At 38.6% G+C, this 22,181-nt stretch overlaps 1 protein-coding gene across 1 annotated transcript in view; it reads left to right on the plus strand.

The window, feature by feature from the left end:
- Positions 1-20,275, plus strand: part of RAPGEF5 (Rap guanine nucleotide exchange factor 5) — a 505,907-nt gene extending 485,632 nt beyond the window's left edge. Inside the window, exons 23-26 of the mRNA XM_073630037.1 lie at positions 2,075-2,162; positions 4,018-4,082; positions 9,164-9,218; positions 14,068-20,275. Of these exons, the coding sequence (XP_073486138.1) occupies positions 2,075-2,162; positions 4,018-4,082; positions 9,164-9,218; positions 14,068-14,186 (327 nt within the window). The 3' untranslated portion in view covers positions 14,187-20,275. The remainder of the gene's footprint in view (positions 1-2,074; positions 2,163-4,017; positions 4,083-9,163; positions 9,219-14,067) is intronic.
- The last annotated feature ends 1,906 nt before the right edge of the window (positions 20,276-22,181 follow it).

Raw genomic sequence — 22,181 nt, forward strand, 5'->3', positions numbered from 1 at the left:
AGAAGAAGAAGAAGATGAAGGAAGAAAGAAGAAGCATTTAAATAAAGGAATTGTCAAAAACTGTCTCTTGTCATTTTTAACATTTTTGACAGTTTTTTAGTGAAATGGTAGGGGTAAGTACCCCCTTACCATTTCACACAGGGGGGGGGCCGGGATCTGGGGGTCCCCTTGTTAAAGGGGGCTTCCAGATTCCGATAAGCCCCCCGCCCGCAGACCCCCACAACCACCGGCCACGGTTGTGAGGATGAGGCCCTTGTCCTCATCAACATGGGGACAAGGTGTTTTGGGGGGCTACCCCAAAGCACCCTCCCAATGTTGAGGGCATGTGGCCTGGTACGGTTCAGGAGGGGGGGGGGCCGCACTCTCGTCCCCCCCTCTTTTCCTGCGGCCTGCCAGGTTGCGTGCTCGGATAAGGGTCTGGTATGGATTTTTAGGGGGACCCCACGCCGTTTTTTTTTTTTTTTTTTTTGGCGCGGGGTTCCCCTTAAAATCCATACCAGACCTGAAGGGTCTGGTATGGAATTTAGGGGGAACCCCACGTCAATTTTTTTTTAAAATTTTGGCTGGGGTTCCCCTTAATATCCATACCAGACCTGAAGGGCCTTGTATGGAATTTAGGGGGACCCCCACATCATTTTTTTTTTTTTTATTTTGGTTCGGGGTTCCCCTGTGGGGAATTCCCATGCCGTTTTTATCAATGAACTTCTATGTGTATTGTCGGCAATGCAATAGCCGCGGGTAGTTTTAAATGAGTTTTTTCCTTCCAAATGTCATTTTGCTGTCAGACTGTTCTAAACACAGGAAACATGCGCCCCTTTACAGGCATACTATAGACACCCCCCAGGTACGAAATTTAAAGGGATATTACACTTTTATTGTTTGACTTTAAGCATTATTAAAATCACTGCTCCTGAAAAAACGTCCGTTTTTAAAACTTTTTTTTGCATTGATCCATGTCCCCTGGGGCAGGACCCAGGTCCCCAAACACTTTTTATGACAATAACTTGCATATAAGCCTTTAAAATTAGCACTTTTGATTTCTCCCATAGACTTTTAAAGGGTGTTCCGCGGCATTCGAATTTGCCGCGAACACCCCAAATCGTTCGCTGTTCGGTGAACTTGCGAACAGCCAATGTTCGAGTAGAACATGAGTTCGACTCGAACTCGAAGCTCATCCCTACTGCTTGTGAAGAATATGTAAATTTAATGTCTGTAGTCTAGGCCAGAATTGCTCATCCAGAGTTCTTTAAAACATGTGGGTTGCCTCAGAGAATGCTAGGGTTTTTTTGAGCAATAAAGGGTTTCTAAGAGTTTTTAACTTTGTGTAAGGGGGGACAGTTTTCCCATTGGTTAACAATGTTAGTGTCCTTCTCCCATTGACCATTAAAGTAATTGTGAAGTCAAGATTTTTTTTAATATAACAAACATGACAGTTACTTATCTGATCTGTGCAATGATTTTGCACAGAGCGCCCTCCTCTTCTTGGGTCCTCTGCTTGTGCTCCTGGCGCTTCCTCTTCTGAGTATGCTCCCATAGCTAATCACTTGCTATGGGGACACACCTATGAGCTCAGTCCTGAGGCCTGATGCCTGCGTCCATAGACACAGACATTGCACCACCATTGGTGTTTCTTTTCTGGCCATTATTATTATTTCTTCCATTTCATGATTGTTACTGAAACATATTTTTCTTATAGAGCAGGGCAGTGTTCTGCTCTAGGTGTCTAATATGCCAGATAAACTGCATTCTTTATCATTTTACCTATTTTTGTATTTACAAATTACAGACCACTCAAATGAACTAGAGATGCAATAACTTCATAGGGATTTCCTAAAACGTAAACTTATTTCAAGGGTTCCTCTGTATTAAAAAGGTTGAGAAAAGCTGGTCTAGGCACAGGCACACTTTAACGACTGCTGGCAATCTTTTTGTCAAATTTCATTAAACAGTTTTATGCAGTTGGTGATAGGTCTTTAATTTGCTGCTATACTGAGATGTTAATTTCAGATCAGTCAAACATGTATTACTCAATTTGTATGGTAAAATCTGCCTACATGTTCATTGCAATTTACAGGATCCATCCTTAAATCACAAAGCTTACAGAGACACTTTCAAGAAAATGAAGCCACCCAAAATCCCCTTCATGCCTTTACTTTTAAAAGGTAATTTAATCACATTGATCTGTATATAGCAGGTACTTCTGGTTTACTTGTATAAAAATCCATGAGGGTGTTCCAGGTTTGAGGGACTTTAGTGGATGTCACACAAGGGTCAGCCTGAAAGAGTCATGATAATTCTGTACCCCTCAGTACCACATTAAAAAAACCTATAATAAAGCCTTAGAGGGAAATCAGTAAAAGTCCCTATTTAGATAAATAATGCAGTGCATATGATGCACAATCTGAATGAAAAAAAAAGATATTTCTCTTTTCATTCGTTGCTGAAATTTCATGGCCGATATTTCATATAAATGCATTCTGATTGAAGTACAAATGTGCGGGCCATGTCTATAATTTGTGGCTCAATTATTTCACAATTTCCTCTGCTTAAAAGACAGCTGTACCCACGCTGGTTTAAATGCAAATTGTGTTCCTGCTTTGGTAGCTTTGATGCTTTGCTGAAGCTCTTAAGGATCTCTAGTAATTAAAATTTAAAGCAAAATTTTGCTCTTGTGAGTGTTCTGTTATTTCTGAATGTTAAGTATCTTAAATTTTACTGATTCATCTGCCTATCCTGACTGAGACATGCTAAAATTCACTAGCAGTCTTTTATATATGTGTTTAATATTCAATGTACAGGCCTATGCAGACAGCTTTAACATGAATTTTCTTAGCTATTTACTGTACCTTTGGTGTTTTTAGACTTCTGCCACATAATTAGCAGGATAAAGGTAATGGGAAAAATATAGAGCCACCATTGTGAAGATTCAAGTTTATATTTACATATTAAAGCAGAAATTCAGGTACAGTTAAAGAAATAAAAAATGCCCACTCACTTTCCCCCCAACTGATGCAGGATCAAATGCTCATTTTACTACAGGAGGATGGAATAATGATTAATATTAATACTTACCTTAAAGTGGTTGTAAACCTCCTCCTATACCCAGTGAAGTGAATAGCCTCAGATGATACAAAGAGGTGAAACAAATCTCCCTACATAAATTTTACATGTATATCTGCTGTCCTTCGAGTCCGGGACCGACAAATCATTATAGCCGCGAGTAGTTTTAAATTACTTTTTTTCCTTTAGAAATGTCATTTTGCTCTCAGACTGTTCTAAACACAGGAAACATGCGCCACTTTACAGGCATACTATAGACACCCCCCAGGTACGAAATTTAAAGGAATATTACACTTTTATTGCTTCACTTTAAGCATTATTATAATCACTGCTACCGAAAAAACGGCTGTTTTAAAAACTTTTTTTTGCATTGATACATGTCCCCTGGGGCAGGACCCGGGTCCCCAAACACTTTTTATGACAATAACTTGCATATTAATCTTTAAAATTAGCACTTTTGATTTCTCCCATAGACTTTTAAAGGGTGTTACGCGGCTTTCGAATTTGCCGCGAAAACCCCAGATTGTTCGATATTCGGAGAACGGGCGAACAGCCAGTGTTCGAGTCGAACTCATGTTCGACCCAAACATGAAGCCCATCCCTAGTCAGAGAGAAGTGCAGTGATGTGACCAGGTGGAGAGGAGCAAGAGGAACAGCTTAGGGGGACCAGTTGTCACAACTGGAGCATATGAGGAGGAAGGCTGCCATATCCTGAATTAAGGTAAGCATTCCTCTGTATTACATCATACCCCAGTAAAACAAGCATCACATTCTACATCAGTTGGCATTTTTATTTATTTTATGTCTTCCTGGAGTTTGGCTTTAAATTTCAACTAACAGTGAATCACTGTCACTGTGGGCAGGGATTAACTATTGTTTTGTGACAGCACTGCAGATTCTGTCAAAAATGTTTTAATTTGGTCAAATGCAGTCATTAATCTGTTTTATTTCTTTTAGATGTCACATTTATTCATGAAGGAAATAAAACATTTTTGGATAACCTTGTCAACTTTGAAAAGCTGGTAAGTTATTACACGTTTTTTTAAATTAGGCCTGTCTTAAAATACATTATGCATGTTTTTATTGATAACAGTGCAATGAAAATGGGTAGTAAGCAATTGTTTTTAACCATAGTAACAAATCAGGTTTCTGTTTTACTGATCTGATTTCTAAGATCTGACTTGATCACAGAATATTTTACAGTACTAAATCAAATCTCTTTACTTCTGTTTTGTGATTAGCCTGGTGAGGAAGGCAGCAGAGATAGGACCATAGCACTGGGGTCTATGAGACCTTCAGAACATTACTTCCCTCCACATGTAAAAAAAAATAAAATAAAACAGATTTGACAGCTGTAGAATAAAGGGGGGGGGGGGGGGGGGTTCTTCCGCCAATGGAAAGTATGACTGCTATAATACTGGACATTTTTTGTGCCCAGAGTTGGGCTTTAAAGGAGATAGTCTAATACTTTGGTCCTGGCTTTGCTACGTATGAGGTCACTGGCCTGGAACACACATGCACTCAAATAAGGTTTGAAAGCCTGAGCTGTCATCTTGTGTACTTTTCATATCAGTGATCCATTAGATAACAAAGCCAGGATGAAAATCACAACCTTGGAGCTATTGATAGAGCAACAGTGGTTTTTGGGATTCCTTTTTATGGACCCAGCAATATGATTTTATTATCACCCTTACATTAATATGCTCAATACACTGAGAAGATCCATGTTGCCTGATGTTTTTACAGTGCAGTTTATGGCCTGGTACCAAGATGCTTACCTATGCTTCCCCATCACATATATTTGATCTTTGATGTCACATGACCAAATGCAAGGCATAAATGGAATGCGATAACATCCTCTGTAGTATCACCTGGCTGCACAAATCCACTTCCTGCACTGTGTATTTTTTCTTTAATGTGTGATAATGTTTGATGAATGCTTTGAGGGGCCATAGAGGGAATCCCCAGCCTTGCTGGTGTAAGGACTAAGCCCTTGCTATGTGCTGTTTTTAGAACAATAAGGTAGGGGGACAGAAAGAAGGGAGGATTAGTGAGAGAAGAAACAGGGGAAGGGAGGACACTTAGATTTATAGTTACATCACTAACTGGTGCTTAAAAACAGTTCAGAAGCTCCTTTATGTATAACCTAAAAGGTTCTACTTGTAAAAACAACAAATATTAAATAGGGAAAAACTGATGCAATGCCACCTGTATTGCTGACCAGAGACTGCCCTGCCCAGCCCTGCATAAACCCATTTTCTATTTCGTGAGTTTGAAGGCATGGCAGTGCCCCCCTGGGAAAAGGTGATATGCTATAGTAATTATAGCCTTGGAGATAGGTGGTGACAGATGATCTTTGGGATTTTGAAGACCCTCTATAGTCATCAGTGGGCACACACAATGATTCATTTTCTGGGAGACTAGTAAACCCTGTAAGAACTTCAACATCATGCAAGATACTGCACTTCCCCAGCTCAAATACACCTTTCATGTTACGAATTAAAAGAGAAGTATGAGTTAACAACCCTTTATACTCACCTAGGTAGATGCAGCTCTAAGACTGAGAACTGACCACTGATCGCTCAGTTCTCTGTGTTCCATGAGCAGAGAGCCGGTGGCTGTCAGTCACTGGCTCTCTGCTCTGCCCCTCCAGTGCTCACTGAGGCACTGAGCTGTGTGGAGGGGACAGAGCGGTTGGCTCAGCCTCTCAGCGGCTTGCTGAGAGGCTGAGCCCACTGCCAGTCCAGGCTTCTGGACAGTTTCCAACTATATGGTCAGGATTTTTTCAGAGTCTGGACTGACTCTGTGACGTCAGCCAACAGTGGCTGCATACGGGTCACAGGAATGCGGAACGAACGGCACTACTGTGATCCCAGGAGAAATATAGCCAAAAGAGCTTTGGCTATATTTCTCCTATAAAGGATCTCAGACCGTGCTATGTTTGTGCCATATTATCAAGAAACTCTATGGTTACTTTCTGAAATACAAACATAATTTCAGCTAAGTTTATCTGATGGACTTAGAGGTAACCACTTTCTTTTTTTCCTTTCTTGCTGTGCGTGTTTATGTGTAAAGTGCATTTGTAGTAAACAGAGTATTTTTAGCTGATGCCTCTCTGTTGAAATGTTTTAGTTCTGGCTAAGTGACATGTTGTTGTGATGTGGCTCATTAGTCTCCTCTGCCCCTGAAACATCCCCCCTCCCCCCTCCCACCTTGTGTTGTTCTCCTTCTGTGCTAAATCGAAGCTGCAGAGAGATTGATCATCAGGAAATCATTTCCTGCGTGTGCTGCTTTGGATTGTTTTGATTTTCAGAAGCAGTAAATACACTGCATGCGGTTTATATTTTCAGCTCTGCTGTTTGTCTTTTCTGTAAGGATATAAATAGGTTGTCAACATGTCTTGAACCGCCATCAGCCTAGGAGATAGCGTTTGCCATTTTAAATGCAGTGTCTATTGTTTTGATTCTGTCCTAGCAGCTTTGTTCCTGAGCAGGAAGAAAAATGACATTTAAGCTTAAGTGTATATGTGACTTCAAATCCAGATGTGGCTAAACAATGAGGGTTGGACTGAGAATGCATGACTGCAGGGGCATCAGCCACCTTATGTTTTGTCTAATAGGTTATGATTCACTGCTGCTTGTTGAACTCCTGAGTGCAGCATTTCCTTTACCTCACAGAGGCGATGATTATCAGATTCTGGCCTCTTATTTTCTATGATTTTCTATGATAAAAGAGTTGTGAGTCATGGTCATGTGTACTGATGTTGGTGTTTTTTTTTTTAATCAACTCTAATAGACACACTTAATATGTAAATGTATAATTCCGTATACAGTAACTAGTAAAATATGTAGGTTGTTATCCTTGAACTCCTTTTGGAGGTCAGCTGGCTATCTGCTAGAGATGAGCAAATAATCTAAATTTTAATCTGACTGTTAAAGTATAACTAAAGGAAAACTTTTTTTTTTTTTTTTTAGATTTGGATAGAGTGGAAAGGGATTAGAACACTTGTCAGTTTTTATTGCTGTCTGCCCAGTTTAAGGAGATTCACACTTTCTATTTGTCCTGCTTACCATTATCTTTGAAAGTGAAAAAAAATCACAACTTTTGGTTTGTCCCCAGAAAAGTAATAGAGGGGAAATCTTCCAATGGGAACACTAGTTCTGGTGACCTGAGGGGTCCCCAAGGAATTCCCTTAATTTGCAGGATTTTCCTCTCACTTCCTGTTTGGCTATGAGACAGGAAGTGAAGGGAAATCTCTGCAATGGGACACAGACATCAGAAAAAAATCTGAAAGGGGCTAAAACCCTTCTTTACTCTATCCAAAATGACAAAAACTGTTTTGCCTATAGTTCTTCTGTAATCTTTGGCGTGGAGGCCTTTATTTGCTTTGCTGGCTAAATATTCAACTCACTGGGCATATAGGTGGAGTTCCAAAAGTGATATCAAGTATGACTTAACAGTTCACTAGTTGACAAGTTGCACAGCAGCAGCAACCCCCCTGCCCCCTCTGTAAAGGGGAACATGCCCGGTGTGACATCACTGCCCTACTAAGAAAGCACTATAGTTCCTTACTAGTTGAGTACCTGATTTACCTGATGTATACTAAACCTCCTATCAGCAGAATAAAGACCAGTCCTTCTGTTCACTATAACTTAGAAATCACACTAAAAAGTGAGATGAAATAGAAATATTGCTGACACTGGACGATATATGAAAAAGACATACAGGTATGCTATTAAAAAAAAGGAACTGCAGTCTGCTCACATAATTTGTAATAAAAACATCTTTGCCATTCTGTAGCTTCCCTCCAACCACTTTGCATATTATTTTATATATACTGTGATTCTGTACTTGGTAAATATTCTGCAGAAATCTCCCTCCACTAAGTCTGGCTGCATCCATTTTAACTGTGGGCAGTTGAAGCTGCTGCCTGTTCACTTCCTGGATTTACAGACACACAGAGGCACACCTCCAACTCTGCAGCTCTCATTGGCCCTCCTATGACTCATAGAAGAGAGTGAGAGAGAGAGCTGTGCACAATGTCATAGGCCTAGGCTTTTTACCAGACAAGAAACAGAAAGTTGGTTGTATAAGGTATTTACTGGCAGAAAAAAATGTTTTACTATCCTCAGTTAAAACAAGGGCAGAAGATTTAAAAAGTGGAAAGTTGAAAAAATGACTAAAAGTCCGCTTTAAGCTTAGGAAGGGTATTTGGAAACCATAGGTTATATATACAGAATGTATGCAGAATGACCAAATTAACTTAATTGACATCAGAAGAGGATGATGCTCAGTGACCAATCTTTAGCTGAAAGCTGGTCATTATGCCTCAACATAGTAATAATGAAAGGCACAATCATGATGTCAGAGTAATAAGAGCTGATTGTGGACATTGGCAGAGATCATGAATGGCTATGTCCACAGAACAGTGTGATTGGAGCTGCCTGGTGCCAGAGAGAATTATCTTTTTCCAACACATGGCTTCTTATCCGGTGTAATCCCTATAGTTTTCCAAGTAACATCCATTGCTGAGCATTATGTTCATTTTATGAACACACAGGCGCTGCCCATTTTACTCTGCGCATTGTTCTACTGTTGCAGCTGTGTGGGCCAGATAAAGTGTGTGAGTGCATGAATTAGGACTTTCTATAGTAAACTGCTGTGTGCAAAATACTTCTTTTTTTGCTAGTGCTGTGCTTATTCATTTTGAACACTGAAGCAGTTGTAATATTACAGGGGTGCAACTTTAAGGGTACATATTGGCAATGGTAATGTTAAGTAAGTAATGTTAATGGGATCTAAGTGGTTAATAACAGAGACAGAGACAGTAAGCCACTTTACATCCTGACTTCTTTTCTGGGAATAGAAAATGTGAATTAATAAAAGACTGGAATAATTATGGTAATTTCTTTGCCAAATACTTTATTCTTAAGTGACAGAGATAGGTTAATCCCCGGGAAAGAGAAAATCTCATTTATTGCAAGAACATTGGAATAGACTACAGGCGAGGGATTTATGTTACACAAATTCTGTGCAGCCAGGGCCTGATATTCTGTCCTGCCTCATGCTAATGCCTTTTTCTTTGCCTCTTTTTTATTCTTAGCATATGATAGCTGACACAGTCCGATCACTGCGATACTGCAGGAACAACCAGTTTGGTAAGTGATCTTCTTTGGATGTTTGTGTAAGAAAACAGTAATAAATGGCAAATTGGTGGATTAACTACTACTTATGCCAGTTCAACATGTATTCTAGTCCCTAACTATATATGTTACTTGTGTCTGATCACTCATTGAAACAACCATTATTATTATTAACGTTATCCTCAGTGAGAGGCTGAAAGCTGCGGTGGCTGGATGGTGCACCGAATAATACTAACCTTTAAGGCTGTATGCACCCAGGGACAAATGCCTAAAGGCAAGAAATCTGCGTTTCATGCATCCCTGCATTCATACTATCCTAAATGATAGTACTACCCTGTGCACCGTCTAGCCACAGCAGCTTTTAGCTTCTGCTGGCAGCAGGGCTGGATGGTACACCTCTGCCTTCTGTCCGCACCAAAACACTAGGATCTCATACATCAGGGCTAAATGCCCAGTGTTCATTAGGCCTAAATGACATTGGAAAATGGTGTGCATATTCCTTATACAGAAGGACAAATATCTAGTAAAATATACTAGGCGTGACACATTTGGTAAATGTAATGTTACCAAAACATGAATTCCTTATTCCTTATAAAGCACTGGAGAAAGCGTTTCAGTTATGTATATATTATCAAGAAAATATGGCAGCACCTAGGAAAAAATTAAAGTAGAAGATAAGGCTAACTATACTGTAACTATTCTTAAAAACATTCCCTCCCCCTCCTCCTACCTATCCTGCATACCCTGTATAAAAAAAGATCTGTGTACTTATCTTTTTTTAATCCGATCTGTTCTGGTCACATGATCCATCAGCTCTAGGGGGCAATGGGTGCCCATAGGTGATATCATGGCTCTGGGAATTCACAGACATTGCCAAGTGCTTACTTACACAGGGGAGCCGTGTCTGCTGAATCACGTGACCGCACAGGACTGAAAAAGGGTAAGTATACAGATCTTGTTTTATACAGGGTATGCAGGATAGGTAGGAGGAGGGAACATTTTTAAGAGTAGTTATAGTTAGCCTTTACTAACATTTTAAGGGTTATATTCTAACATTAATTTACACACTGACAGACTTGGTTAAATCATTCATTGAACATATTAGTCATATTAGTCACAAGTGTATTTTTCGGGTAAAAAAACAAGAATTGAACCCAGATGTGAACCATAAATGCCTGCCATAATAATACGGGGTATTCCTAATACTACAACACTGGAATAATTACATATCATTGGAGATTCCTGACTTTGTTATTGCTAAATCCAAAACAAAAAATTGTTTCTGAATTTAAGAAAAAAGTGTTCCTTATCTCAAACACCAATGCCAGCAGCAGTGTCATTTACACAGTGTCATATTGTCATTTCACTATTAAACAGATCATAGCAGAAATTAGCTGCTCCAAATGAAAAAAACCCATAAGACACCATAGATTCTCTGAAAGATATTTTTGATTGCCATTGTTACTGTGTCTATAAAAATAGCAGATTGAGAACAGTATTTTCACCCCACCCCCATTACTCATCCACAGCCTCAGGGATTGGATACATTAAGAGATGATGGTAAATGAGGATAGAAGCCCTCAAGGCATAATATCAGCAGTGTGAATTTTATAAAGGCATTAGACCAATCTGCCAAGTCCTCGTGAAGACTTGTTGACCATTTGAATACTCAGGGGATTCAAGTAATCTGTATCTGCTGCTGATCCCTGGGAATGGTGTTAAAAACACTTATGCAGACCGGCCGCTCTAACACGAAGCAAATAACTTGTGGGCCTAATGCATATTATGTGTTTGATTATAGACAGAAGACTGTACACAGAAATCACTGAGATGGAAACAGGCCTGGCTCAATGTGTAGCTTAACTAATAAATATCATTTAAATTCCTGCAGAAGAGAAACATTTCATTCTTGACTAAACCCCAAAAAAGGCAGTAATTACCCTTTAGAAAGCTTTTTGCAAACATTGTATTTAGTTGATCCGTTTTCAAAAACAAAAGTGATTAAAGCACTGAATGCATTTGAGTAGAATGCCAGTCATGCTATAAATTGCTAAAGTCCTGAAATCACCTTCTCCCAAGATAGAGATTGTGGAGACGTCTAAATTATTTCAGTTCAACTGTAGAGTAAATGCTTGCTTTATTGTTTTCTTACTGCAGTATTATCCCCACTACAAACAGCTTTAGAATGACTTCTGATTTCTGGATAGATAGATAGATAGATAGATAGATAGATAGATAGATAGATAGATAGATAGATAGATAGATAGATAGATAGATAGATAGATAGATAGATATACATATATTTTATATAGATATATCTATATAGATATATCTATATATATTTATATACTCGCACACCAAAGGCTTCGATTTTATAAAGTGGCGTTTCTCCACCTTTTCAACGCAGAGGAACCCATGAAATAACTTTCTGGTCTCAGGGAACCCCCCTGAGATATATTACTACATATATATATATACTACTGTATCTACAACTCATGATACATTAGTGTGATGGTCAGTGGGAAGAATGCTTCTTACACTTGTGGTCAATTGGAAAAATTACTCCCTTACAGGTTGCTAAAAAGATCAATGGAAACCCTAGCACCCTCTGAAGGAACCCTAGGATTCCATGGAACTGTGTTTGAGAAACTCTGTTCTAAAGTAAACATGTCATAGGTAATTTGTATAGGTGGATCAGTCTGTATAACATCAGCTCTATGAGGCAGTGCTGGCTGCAGCTTTTAGCTTCCTAAAATTAATGAAAAAGGGACACGTCTCGCTACCATATATGTTAATTGGATTTCCATAACGAATGGAAACCTACCAATCTTCTTCTTGTGGTACAACAGAGGGGTCCCCAGCTCTGCAATTGTCAATAATATAACAGGAGACTCCGACAGTTACAACAATTGCCATGAGGGGGTGCCATCACATCTATATAGCCATACAGTGCCAGATTTTTTTAGTAGATGTGAATGAAAACATTATGTTAGGGTGGAGACAGGAGCATTTAGTAGATTTCTATTTTAAATATAAATCTGCTTCAAGACTCGGTGCCTGTTAGAGGTATGAATTAACAACTGCACACGTTTGGAGAAACTGGATGAGAAGACTCAGATTAGCTTCCATTGGTAACAAACAGTGCACAACTGTTTTTGCAAAGGTATTACAAAAAAAGGAACTTGTGTGTGTTCCATCCAACAAATGTATAATTTTGGTAATATCTTTTATTGACTTTTACATAAGAATTATTGTCTTTTATTTGTAAGAATATTTTATAATGCACTGAAATGCATTTTCACATACTCTGTGCAGCTCTTTGCAATAACAGAAACCTGTTGTTTCTGTTTTTTTCTTCTCCTTCTGAAAATGCCACTTCTCCGGATGTCATGCAGATGATTTTCATTCCATAAAGCATTCATAGGGATAAGAATTTCTGCCATTCATTGGCTAAATGCTTGTTCTGGGTCTGGGGAATATTAAAGCCAGACAGGAACAGGACAGCAATAACAGCCTCTATATTTCTGCAATGACAGGTGCATCTGAAAAGAAACATATATGGGTTGATTTAATAAAACTGGTTGCAAAATCTGGTGCAGAGAAACCAATCGACTTCCAGTTTTTTTTGTCAAAGATGAATTGAACAAGCTGAAGTTAGAAGATGATTGGCTACCATGCACAGGGGCATCAGATTTTGCACTCTCCAGTTTTAGTAAATTAACACCATAGTGCCTTTAACCCCCCTGGCGGTATTCCCGAGTCTGGCTCGGGGTGGATTTTACATACCAAAAGCGGTATCCCCGAGCCAGACTCGGGCTTGCATCGCAGGATCCAGGAAGAGTTTACTTACCTTGTCCCCTGGTTCCTGCAATGTCTCCCCGCTGTGATCGGCGAGCCGCTGTGTCTCGCTCGATTCACAGTGCCGAGCTCCGTTCCCTGCGAGCGTTGCGACGCACGGGGACGGAGTTCGGCGGTAAATTCAAAAGTGAAACACACAGTATAGATACAGCATACTGTAATCTTACAGATTACAGTACTGTATCAAATAACTACACATCCCCTTTGTCCCTAGTGGTCTGCCCAGTGTCCTGCATGCAGTTTTATATATATAAAACTGTTCTTTCTGCCTGGAAACTGGAGATTGTCCATAGCAACCAAAACTGTCTCTTTACATCAAAAGTGGTTTTAGACCAGCTAGAAAAAAGCGATAATAAATTATAATCACTTGCAGAATTGAGCGATAGTGATTTGTGGGGAGATCCGTCATCAAACACTAAAAGTAATAAAAGCTAAAATTCTGGAACTGAGCAAATTTCTGTGTTTTTGATTTGATTACATTATTATATAATTTTTATTATTATTATATTATTATGTGTTTTAATTATTTATAGTTATTTATTATATTATAATTTTTTATTTCGTTTTTCAAACTTTATCATACCCGGGATGTCTACTAGACTCTTGTTTGGACAGATTTAAGTGAACTATTCCTAAGAATTACAGGCCTACAATATAAAACGCCAAATTTCTGTGCAAAATAATGGTACCGCTTTCAGCACCTAAAATCTGAATACCGCCAGGGAGGTTAACATGTATTTACATTGGGTTCTATTTATTCCTATAGAAGATTTGCTTTTGCAAAATGAATGTGCAGTAAAATGCTCTTAAAGCACAGAGGTCTTAGTGGGTCCTTAGAATGTATTCTCAGGTGCCAGCTAGTAGAATTCTGTACACCTTTTTAATGTATTTTTGTCCTTTAATTTAGTACATATGCAAACTCTAACATATACAAATTCATATGTTTAAATAAATGAACAGTTCCCTATATTAATATATCTGTGCTATATTTTTTCTGTTATTAAAGGCAATGACATGCCGCAGAAGGAACGCCAGGAGGCACGCTTCTACACACACAACCTGCTTGTGATTGACAACCAGCAGACTCTGTTTGAGCTATCTCACAGGATAGAGCCACGAGTGTAGACACAGCTCCGTCTGGACTGGATGACCGCTGATGCCAAGCATGTAGCTTTACAAAGAAAATATTTTTACTGAGTTTTATCAGTAATGAATAGAAGAACGCAGCCAAGAATGGAGCAGTCCCTTACCCTCAAACAGAAGTGCTGGAATGAAAATTCACTTTTCTGTGTCATGCATAATGGCTGAACTTACTGCTCTACCCAGTAGTTGGTATGCTATCTGCACTGTGTGGTGGTTTCTGACATGAAGAAACAACTACAGCTATGTATGACTCTCTGGATCTACACAACTAGATCTCTACATCTCCAACATATAAATTAAGTGCTCTGGGGTGCATAGTCCAGGTCATGACCCTTAATTTTGACTCAGTGTTCCCTAGTATACATGCAGAATGTAATTTTGCTGACGGAGGTGTCAGGATTACATTAGTTGGCAACAGTTGCTTGCCTTATATCAGTAGCTTAGGATTTGACATATCAATGTCATTACTATAAACTGAGCTTATTATCCAAAACTTTTAGGACAGGTCTGATACGGTGAATGGAGACGCAACGGACTCCTGCTGAGAGCCGCTGCATTCTATAGTGTGAGCCCAGCCTTAGTGTTGTATTACTAGAAGTACCATGCTGGAATTTGACCTACTGCAGGTAGATTTTTACACATCTTTGAACATTTCTAACTGCACACTTTTCTGCAGTTTTTTTTAGCTGATAAGTTATTAATTAACCCCTGAGGTCCCATCAAGTATATCTACCCCCCCCCCCCCCCCCCAATACACATACACAATCACCTACAAGGTGAACCCAAAAGATTGGGTCTAGTCATGAAAACTGGTTTTACCTGGTGTTATTTGAGATGTGTGAAAGTTTCCTTGTGTATAGCCACAATTCTGACTTGACGAACATTTAATATTCCTTATTTTAGCCATAAAACGTGACTTCATTTTTAGCTCGGTGGCACTTATGTAGTAAAGCGCAAGCTATACTTTCACGTTTCTCCTTACTATAATGGATCAGCCTGCAGGTGTGATGTCACAAGTCTGTAAACCTATGTTTTCCTTATTAGATAAAGACAGTGCAAAGGCAGATATTGGGATACATTTTTCGATTTAGAAAAGTTTTCCATGGACCAACCCTTATCCAATATCATCCTAACAAAATAGAAGAAGGAAGTTAACCAAACTGTGTTCCCGATTTTGTGCAAGATTTGCTTGTCTTGGAGAGGATGGGATTAATGCATCTGCTGTGCAGCCTGGGGTGGAGAAGGTTTGCAGAAAGGGAAATCACGGAATAAGCTTGTTTCATGATTTACTGAGCATGAAAACAACCAGCTGAATTGCCTATGACTCATAAAGTATGAGTTTCTATGCTTAAATAGAGAAAAAAACATTTTCCTACTAACTTATTCTGCCAGCAAGTATTTATGAAGCTCTATTTTTATGTAGCTATAAAAGTAATATTTGTACACAGTATAGCAAATGGCTTATACATTATGGAAACAAGTGGGTGTTGCATTCCAGGAGTGGCTTTTGCATTCACAGAAACAATTGAGTCTCTAGCCCCTTGGAAGGACATGATTTGCATTAAAGCACATTTTGTTACAATAACATGGAAACAATTTAACAACTTACAAAAACAGCATGTCTGCTGTTTCACAAAGCCTGGTATCTGTGCCAGAGCTGTCTACAGGCTTCTCAGCATTTTACTGTCATTTATTTATTTAAATATGTTAAATGTCTAATTCTATCTAATACTCAATACAGTTGTCTTAATACAATTCTAAAAATATAACTGAACTGACAAACAGTAAAGAACATTATGTTTCATGCAGTCGTAGTCATTCAATCATGGTCAATTCTATTGTGGATTCTGGCCTAGTAAATACCGTACTGCTTTTTTATCCCCTGCCAGGAGTTGCTTTTCTGAAATCCACCAGATTTCCCAGCTCCAAATTATGCCGTGTACACACGACCGGTTTTGCCATTGGAATAAACTCCGAAAGTTTCTCTGACGGAACTCCGACGGAATTCCATTCCAGCGGTCTTGCCTACACACGGTCAAACCAAAGTTTGACCAAAGTCAGACTGTCCCGAACAAGGTGACGTACAGCACGTATGACGGGACTAGAAAAAGGAAGTTCAGTAGCCAATAGCTTCCGTCTCGTACTTGCTTCAGAGCATGCGTCGTTTTTGGTCCGTCGGAACAGCATACAGATGAGCGGTTTTCCCGATAGGAATTGGTTCCGTCGGAAATATTTAGAACATGTTCTATTTCTAGGTACGTCAGAATTTTTGAAAAAAAAGTCCGATGAGGCATACACATGATCGGAATATACGATGAAAAGCTTCCGTCTGACTTTTTCTGTGGGACATTCTGCTCGTGTGTACGCGGCTTTACTGTCCCTCCATTACAAACCAAATGATGGCTCCCTTTCCATGGATTCCCCCAATGTATACTAGTCTAAAGACTGGGAAATCCAACTGCAAGAAGGTGACACCTTAGTGAAAATTTGCTACTGAGTAAAGAAAGGGGGCAAGATATACTAGAACTGAGCAATCTCACTTTTTACCTGCTTTGATGCTTCTCAGGACTGCCAGTGATACAGTTCAGTAAAACAGACATCTAGAGTTCTTCGCACTGCCACAAAAATCTCAAATAAAAATACACAGTAGGCAGCCTACATACAAAACACCAGATTTATTAAAGGGGTCAAGAGGAAATCTGCTCCTTTTGCCCGCACACATGTTTCTACTGCAACATGGTAGCCACAAAAGGTGAATCTGGTTGCTATGGCCAAGAAGAATAGATCTTCCTTGTAAAAAAAAACTTCAATGTACACCTGTCACATGTACAACCTACTAAATCCAAGCTGAAAGCACATGGGTCTCTGAACGTACCTTTAAACTTTATGAGACGTGTGTTGATGTCTGCATTTATGTGGGCCTCCTGTAACCCACAATACAATAGAGGTGTCTGCAGTGCATTCTACGCATTGTGATACAGTGGTGATTTGTTTAAGATTTACATGGAAATTGGAGACTGAACTTGGGTGCTTCCCAAGTTGCAGAGGAGTGGTACATATGTAAATGCAGATTGGATGCAGCCTGCTTTCAGAATCTCAGTTTGTAGCAATTTTTACAAGTATACCCTAAAGCCAGCTTATCACTCCTGGATGATTGTTAAACATATTGCAAAAAGTGCAAAGTAGCCATTAGGAATAGCAATATGTATTACTTGTTAGTATGTTGCTGAAGATCACCACTAGTATACCCTATTTTCAATGTACGCACCTGAAGCCTCACATTGTTTTTAGAACATGCCAGAGGCTGTCTTCAACACTGACTTTTAAGTAAAGTCAAATTTGCATACTGTAGGGTTTGAGGGTCCCAAGGTGCCCTGCAGCAGCACATAAACAAGCAATACAGGTCAGCAGTATGCAATGCTGAGTCTGCACTTATGGCATTATTTGTGCCTGTCATCCATTCTCTGTTAAACATATTATTCACACATATAGACGTGTGTATGCAGAAACATGAGATTAAGCTTCAACATCCAATAATGCTTAATATTTACCTATGTGATTTGATACCTGCTTTTTATTTTTGACATGTATTGCATGATTAATGTCCTTTAGCCAGATTCACACAGTTAGCGTTGTCCTGGCACAATGTATACTCTCAGACATTTTTATCAAGTCTAATGCTTTTATATTGTTAAAAGAATATCTTTAGATATGATTTAGCACTTGACAGACTGCCTCACCTCAAATATCCTTATACTTTAGTTTCTTGTTATTTTGAGGGTTATTTTATCACTGCTGCTAATGCAAATGCTACACTATGAGGGCACTGACACCATTGCCAATTATTTAATATCACAGTATTTTTATTGTAGATACTGTATTTCCAAATGTTCTATTATGTATATTGTATATAATGATGAAAGGTAAGTTTTCAGCTCCCATCTGGAGTTAGCTGTTACATGTATATAGACTAACAATGCTATATTTACTGCTCTCGCTTTTTTTTTGCATGTTAAGCTATGTGCTTTTGTTCGGCATTTAAAGGAGCTGTACCAAAGAAGACTTAAGTAAACTTGTAGCACTTTCTGTTTGGGACCTGTTGTATTTAGGAACGCATATAGTCCAATTGGACTGAACGCAGAATGGCTTTGGCAATGATTTTGGGGACATTTCCCTTTTCAGTCTAAAGTCCAATAATGAGATTTGCAATTTATTTGCAAAATAATTAAAATAGGAGGTCATGTAATGATTTTAAAGATGAATCCTGTTGCACAGGAACATTTACATAAACTGTTCTGTTGTTTATTTAATGTGAAAAATATAGCACCTTTAAATGCCATTGTGTCTGTAACATTTCTTGTATATAGATATTGTACAGCTCCATCTTGTGGCTATTGTTCAGTATGACAGTGCAGTGGTTTAACTTTGCAGTTACCTGTAAACACAGGCACACAAATTCTAAATGTATTCTATGTGTAACATAAAAAACAGATTCAATAGTTGTTTCTGTTAAACAGCTTGTAAAGATAGTTTAAAAATGTATTTTCTTGTGTTAGAATTGTGTTAGAGGTCTAGTTTAGTGACTCTCATTTCCAGACAATAGGCAACTTCAACTAATCCTATTTTCCATTCTTTTGGAGCTATAATGTAAGGTATCACTCCATCCAACTACTATGTCTGCTCTGGTCGATTAACTTGCTAAATAATCGATTTGAGTGGCAAGCTCCCACTACATCATTACTCAACCCCTTTTCTTGGAGTATCATTCTACAGCAAGGGGAGACCTACAATTTCTGTTTTATTCACCATAATATAAAATAGATGAATAACCCAGCTGAAAGAATGAGACCTCATTATCACTGCTTCAGTTGGTAGTCAGGACTTGCAAATAAAAATAAAAACGCCATGTTCACTTTGGACCTGAAAAAAAAGATAAATTAAAATTATAAGTAGTTGATTTTTGCACCATTGAATATAGACAAATTGGCCAGTACACCCCGCAATTTACAGCTTTTTAACTCAATTGTTTTTGGTAAGGTTAATACTTATTAGCACTTCCTTGTACCAAAAACTGAAATATTTGCTTTGATTGTGCTGATTTTTTTAATGTGCAGGTTGCTAACGCCTACTGCATTCCATATGAATCTGCAGTCAGATATTACTACATTTGTTTAGTCTTATCAACAAATTTTTAGTACTTTATTTGGCTTCTCACCACCATATGTTAATAGGTGCAGGCCAATATAAAAGACCTATTTTTTCCAGTTAAATTTAATTAACAATACTTTAATGTCCCTAAAATCATTCTTTGTACTAGCCTCCTGTAATCCCCTGTACACTGCCATTCAAACTGGGAGAGGGAGGGGCAATCTAGAAAAATGGAGCTTGCTTATTGGAAGGGAGAGTTTTTTTATACCTGATTTCAGTCTTGACCAAACTGTATCAATTTGACTGCAGAGAATAGTAATTGAGTAGAATACTTGGTCAGAAATGTGTACAAAAAATCTGGCTGTACAGAATTACAAATCCTGTATACTTGTATGTATTTATAATTGTATTCTGCCTAATATGCTTTCCAACATGCTTAGAGGAAGGACAATATTTTCTGATATTATATTATTATTCTGCATGAGTCATTTGAACACACTGCACTGCCATTCTGTACATAGAATAACACTGTTGAGTTTATGTACATTTTATAGTAAAGGTGGCCCTGCCTCTTACCATGGTGACTCCTGTAGAAACAAAGGGATACCTTAGGTTCTCAGGGTCCTCACTTATGGCAGGCTTGATTTATGATAAAAGACCTGGAAGGCATGAAGCAGCTCCACTGTGGATTTGACCAGTGTCTCTGTTTACAGGCAGCCTTTGTTTTTGTACTTACATGCTTTATCAAATTTGTACATACAATGGTTTGTGTATTTATTAGAGCTTGTAAGCAATAATTTAAATGTAAAGTTGCCAAGCAATATGAGGATTTAACTTGTGCTAGCCACTGTAATATTATCTTGCATTTCAAATGTTTGGACATTTTTTAACCCCTTTTAAGAATAAATTAGAATATGTTTAAATGCCTGTCTTTTTTTTTTTTGTTCTTTGTACTAGTGTACGGTACAGACTAGTGTACGCTAGATTTGTTTATCATGCACATACTTTGTATTTACCATGCATTCTCAAAGAACAATATGATTCACAACTAAATGCAAATGCCTGTGTATTAAACATTCACAGTGCTGGAGGAAAAAGTAAGTGAACCCAACAGACCTAATTACTTCAACAACAGCGTTGTGATCAACCAATGTGCATGAGAGCAGCAGCTCTCCCGGGTCTCTTCCTTCTCATTGGCTGAGACAGCAGTGGGGGTGGGTGGACACACAGAGTAGGGGCTCAGGAGCGAGCCTACTCGGGTGCCCCCATAGCAAGCTGCTTGCTATGGGGACACTCGACAGAAGAGAGGGGTCAAGAGCACCGGGGGGGAGAGAAGAGCAGGGTTAGGGCTACTGTGTGCAAAACCACTACACAGAGCAGGTAAATATGACATGTTTATTTTTTTTTTTAAATCTGCCTTCAATATCACTTTAAGTTTAAAATCTGACTGGCATTCACATCACTGGAACTTGCCTAGCAGCCATAACACTCATAATTCCATGAATATGGTGAATTTTACTGAGGCCTGAGTTATCCCTTGTAGAATGGGAGATGTAAGGTAAATAGGGCAGCAAACATGCTTTAGAAAGTGAACAGGCTCATGGCCATAATTAGTAATACACAATGCACTGTAATTTATTAATATGAATTGACTTTCTAGTCTGCAGGTAGCTAAAATCTTTTAAACTTGGAACAAATTTAGTGAGCTTCTTTGTATGGGGCATTCTGTGCACTACTGGTGTACAAAATTGTAATTTCAAGCTCATTTGAAAATCTTTCTGTTGCTCCTAAAAGTTTTGCCCTTACAACAACATTGGGTTTAATTGTGTGACTATAGCAGAGAACTCTATCCATCCCGATCAGCACTCAAGAAGCAGGAAGTGGCTGCAGAAAGGAGTCTGCATTGTGATTTGCTAAATCTGTGCAATATATGAAAATATATATATATTTTTTTAAATAAAAATCAATTTACAGCACTGTGCAAATGTTTTAGGCAGATGTGAAAAAATGCTGTAAAGTAAGAATGCTTTCAAAACAATATATTTTAATTGTTTATTTTTATCAATTTACAAAATGCACAGAAGAAAAAAATCTAAATCAAATCAATATTTGGCGTGACCACCCTTTGACTTCAAACCAGCATCAATTCTCCTAGGTACGCACAGGGGTTGATTTACTAAAACTGAGTGCAAAATCTTCTAGGTTTTTTGTCAAAGCTTAATTGAACAAGCTGAAGTTAGCAGCTGATTGCACTCTCCAGTTATAGTAAATCAACCCTACAGTGCTTGTGCACACCGTTGAACTCGGCAGGTAGGTTGTTCCAAATATTTTGCAGAACTAACCACAGATCTTCTATGGATGTAGGCTGCCTCAAATCCTTTTGTCTCTTCATGTAATTCCAGACAGACTGGATGATGTTGAGATCAGGGCTCTGTGGGGGTCAAACTATCATTTCCAGGACTCCTTCTTCTGTATGCTGAAGATAGTTCTTAATGACACTGGCTGTATGCTTGGGGTTGTTGTCCTGCTGCAAAATAAATTAGGGGCCAATCACATGCCTCCCTGATCGTATGGCACGAGGGATAAGTATATTTTTGTATTCCGACTTCCTTCAAAAACTGTGTACAGGTGTACCTAAAAGAATTGATGCTATTTTTAAGGCAAAGGGTGGTCATACCAAATATTGATTTGATTTGGATTTCTCTTCTGTTCATTTACTTTCCATTTTTTTAATTGATGAAAATAAACCCAGATCTGTGCCTCAATACAGTCCTGAGGTCAATGAGTGTCATGACAAAGGCTGTAAATACTTATGTACATGTGATTTTT

Source organism: Aquarana catesbeiana, linkage group LG05, assembly GCF_042186555.1.
Source record: "Aquarana catesbeiana isolate 2022-GZ linkage group LG05, ASM4218655v1, whole genome shotgun sequence".
NCBI classification, from domain to species: domain Eukaryota; kingdom Metazoa; phylum Chordata; class Amphibia; order Anura; family Ranidae; genus Aquarana; species Aquarana catesbeiana.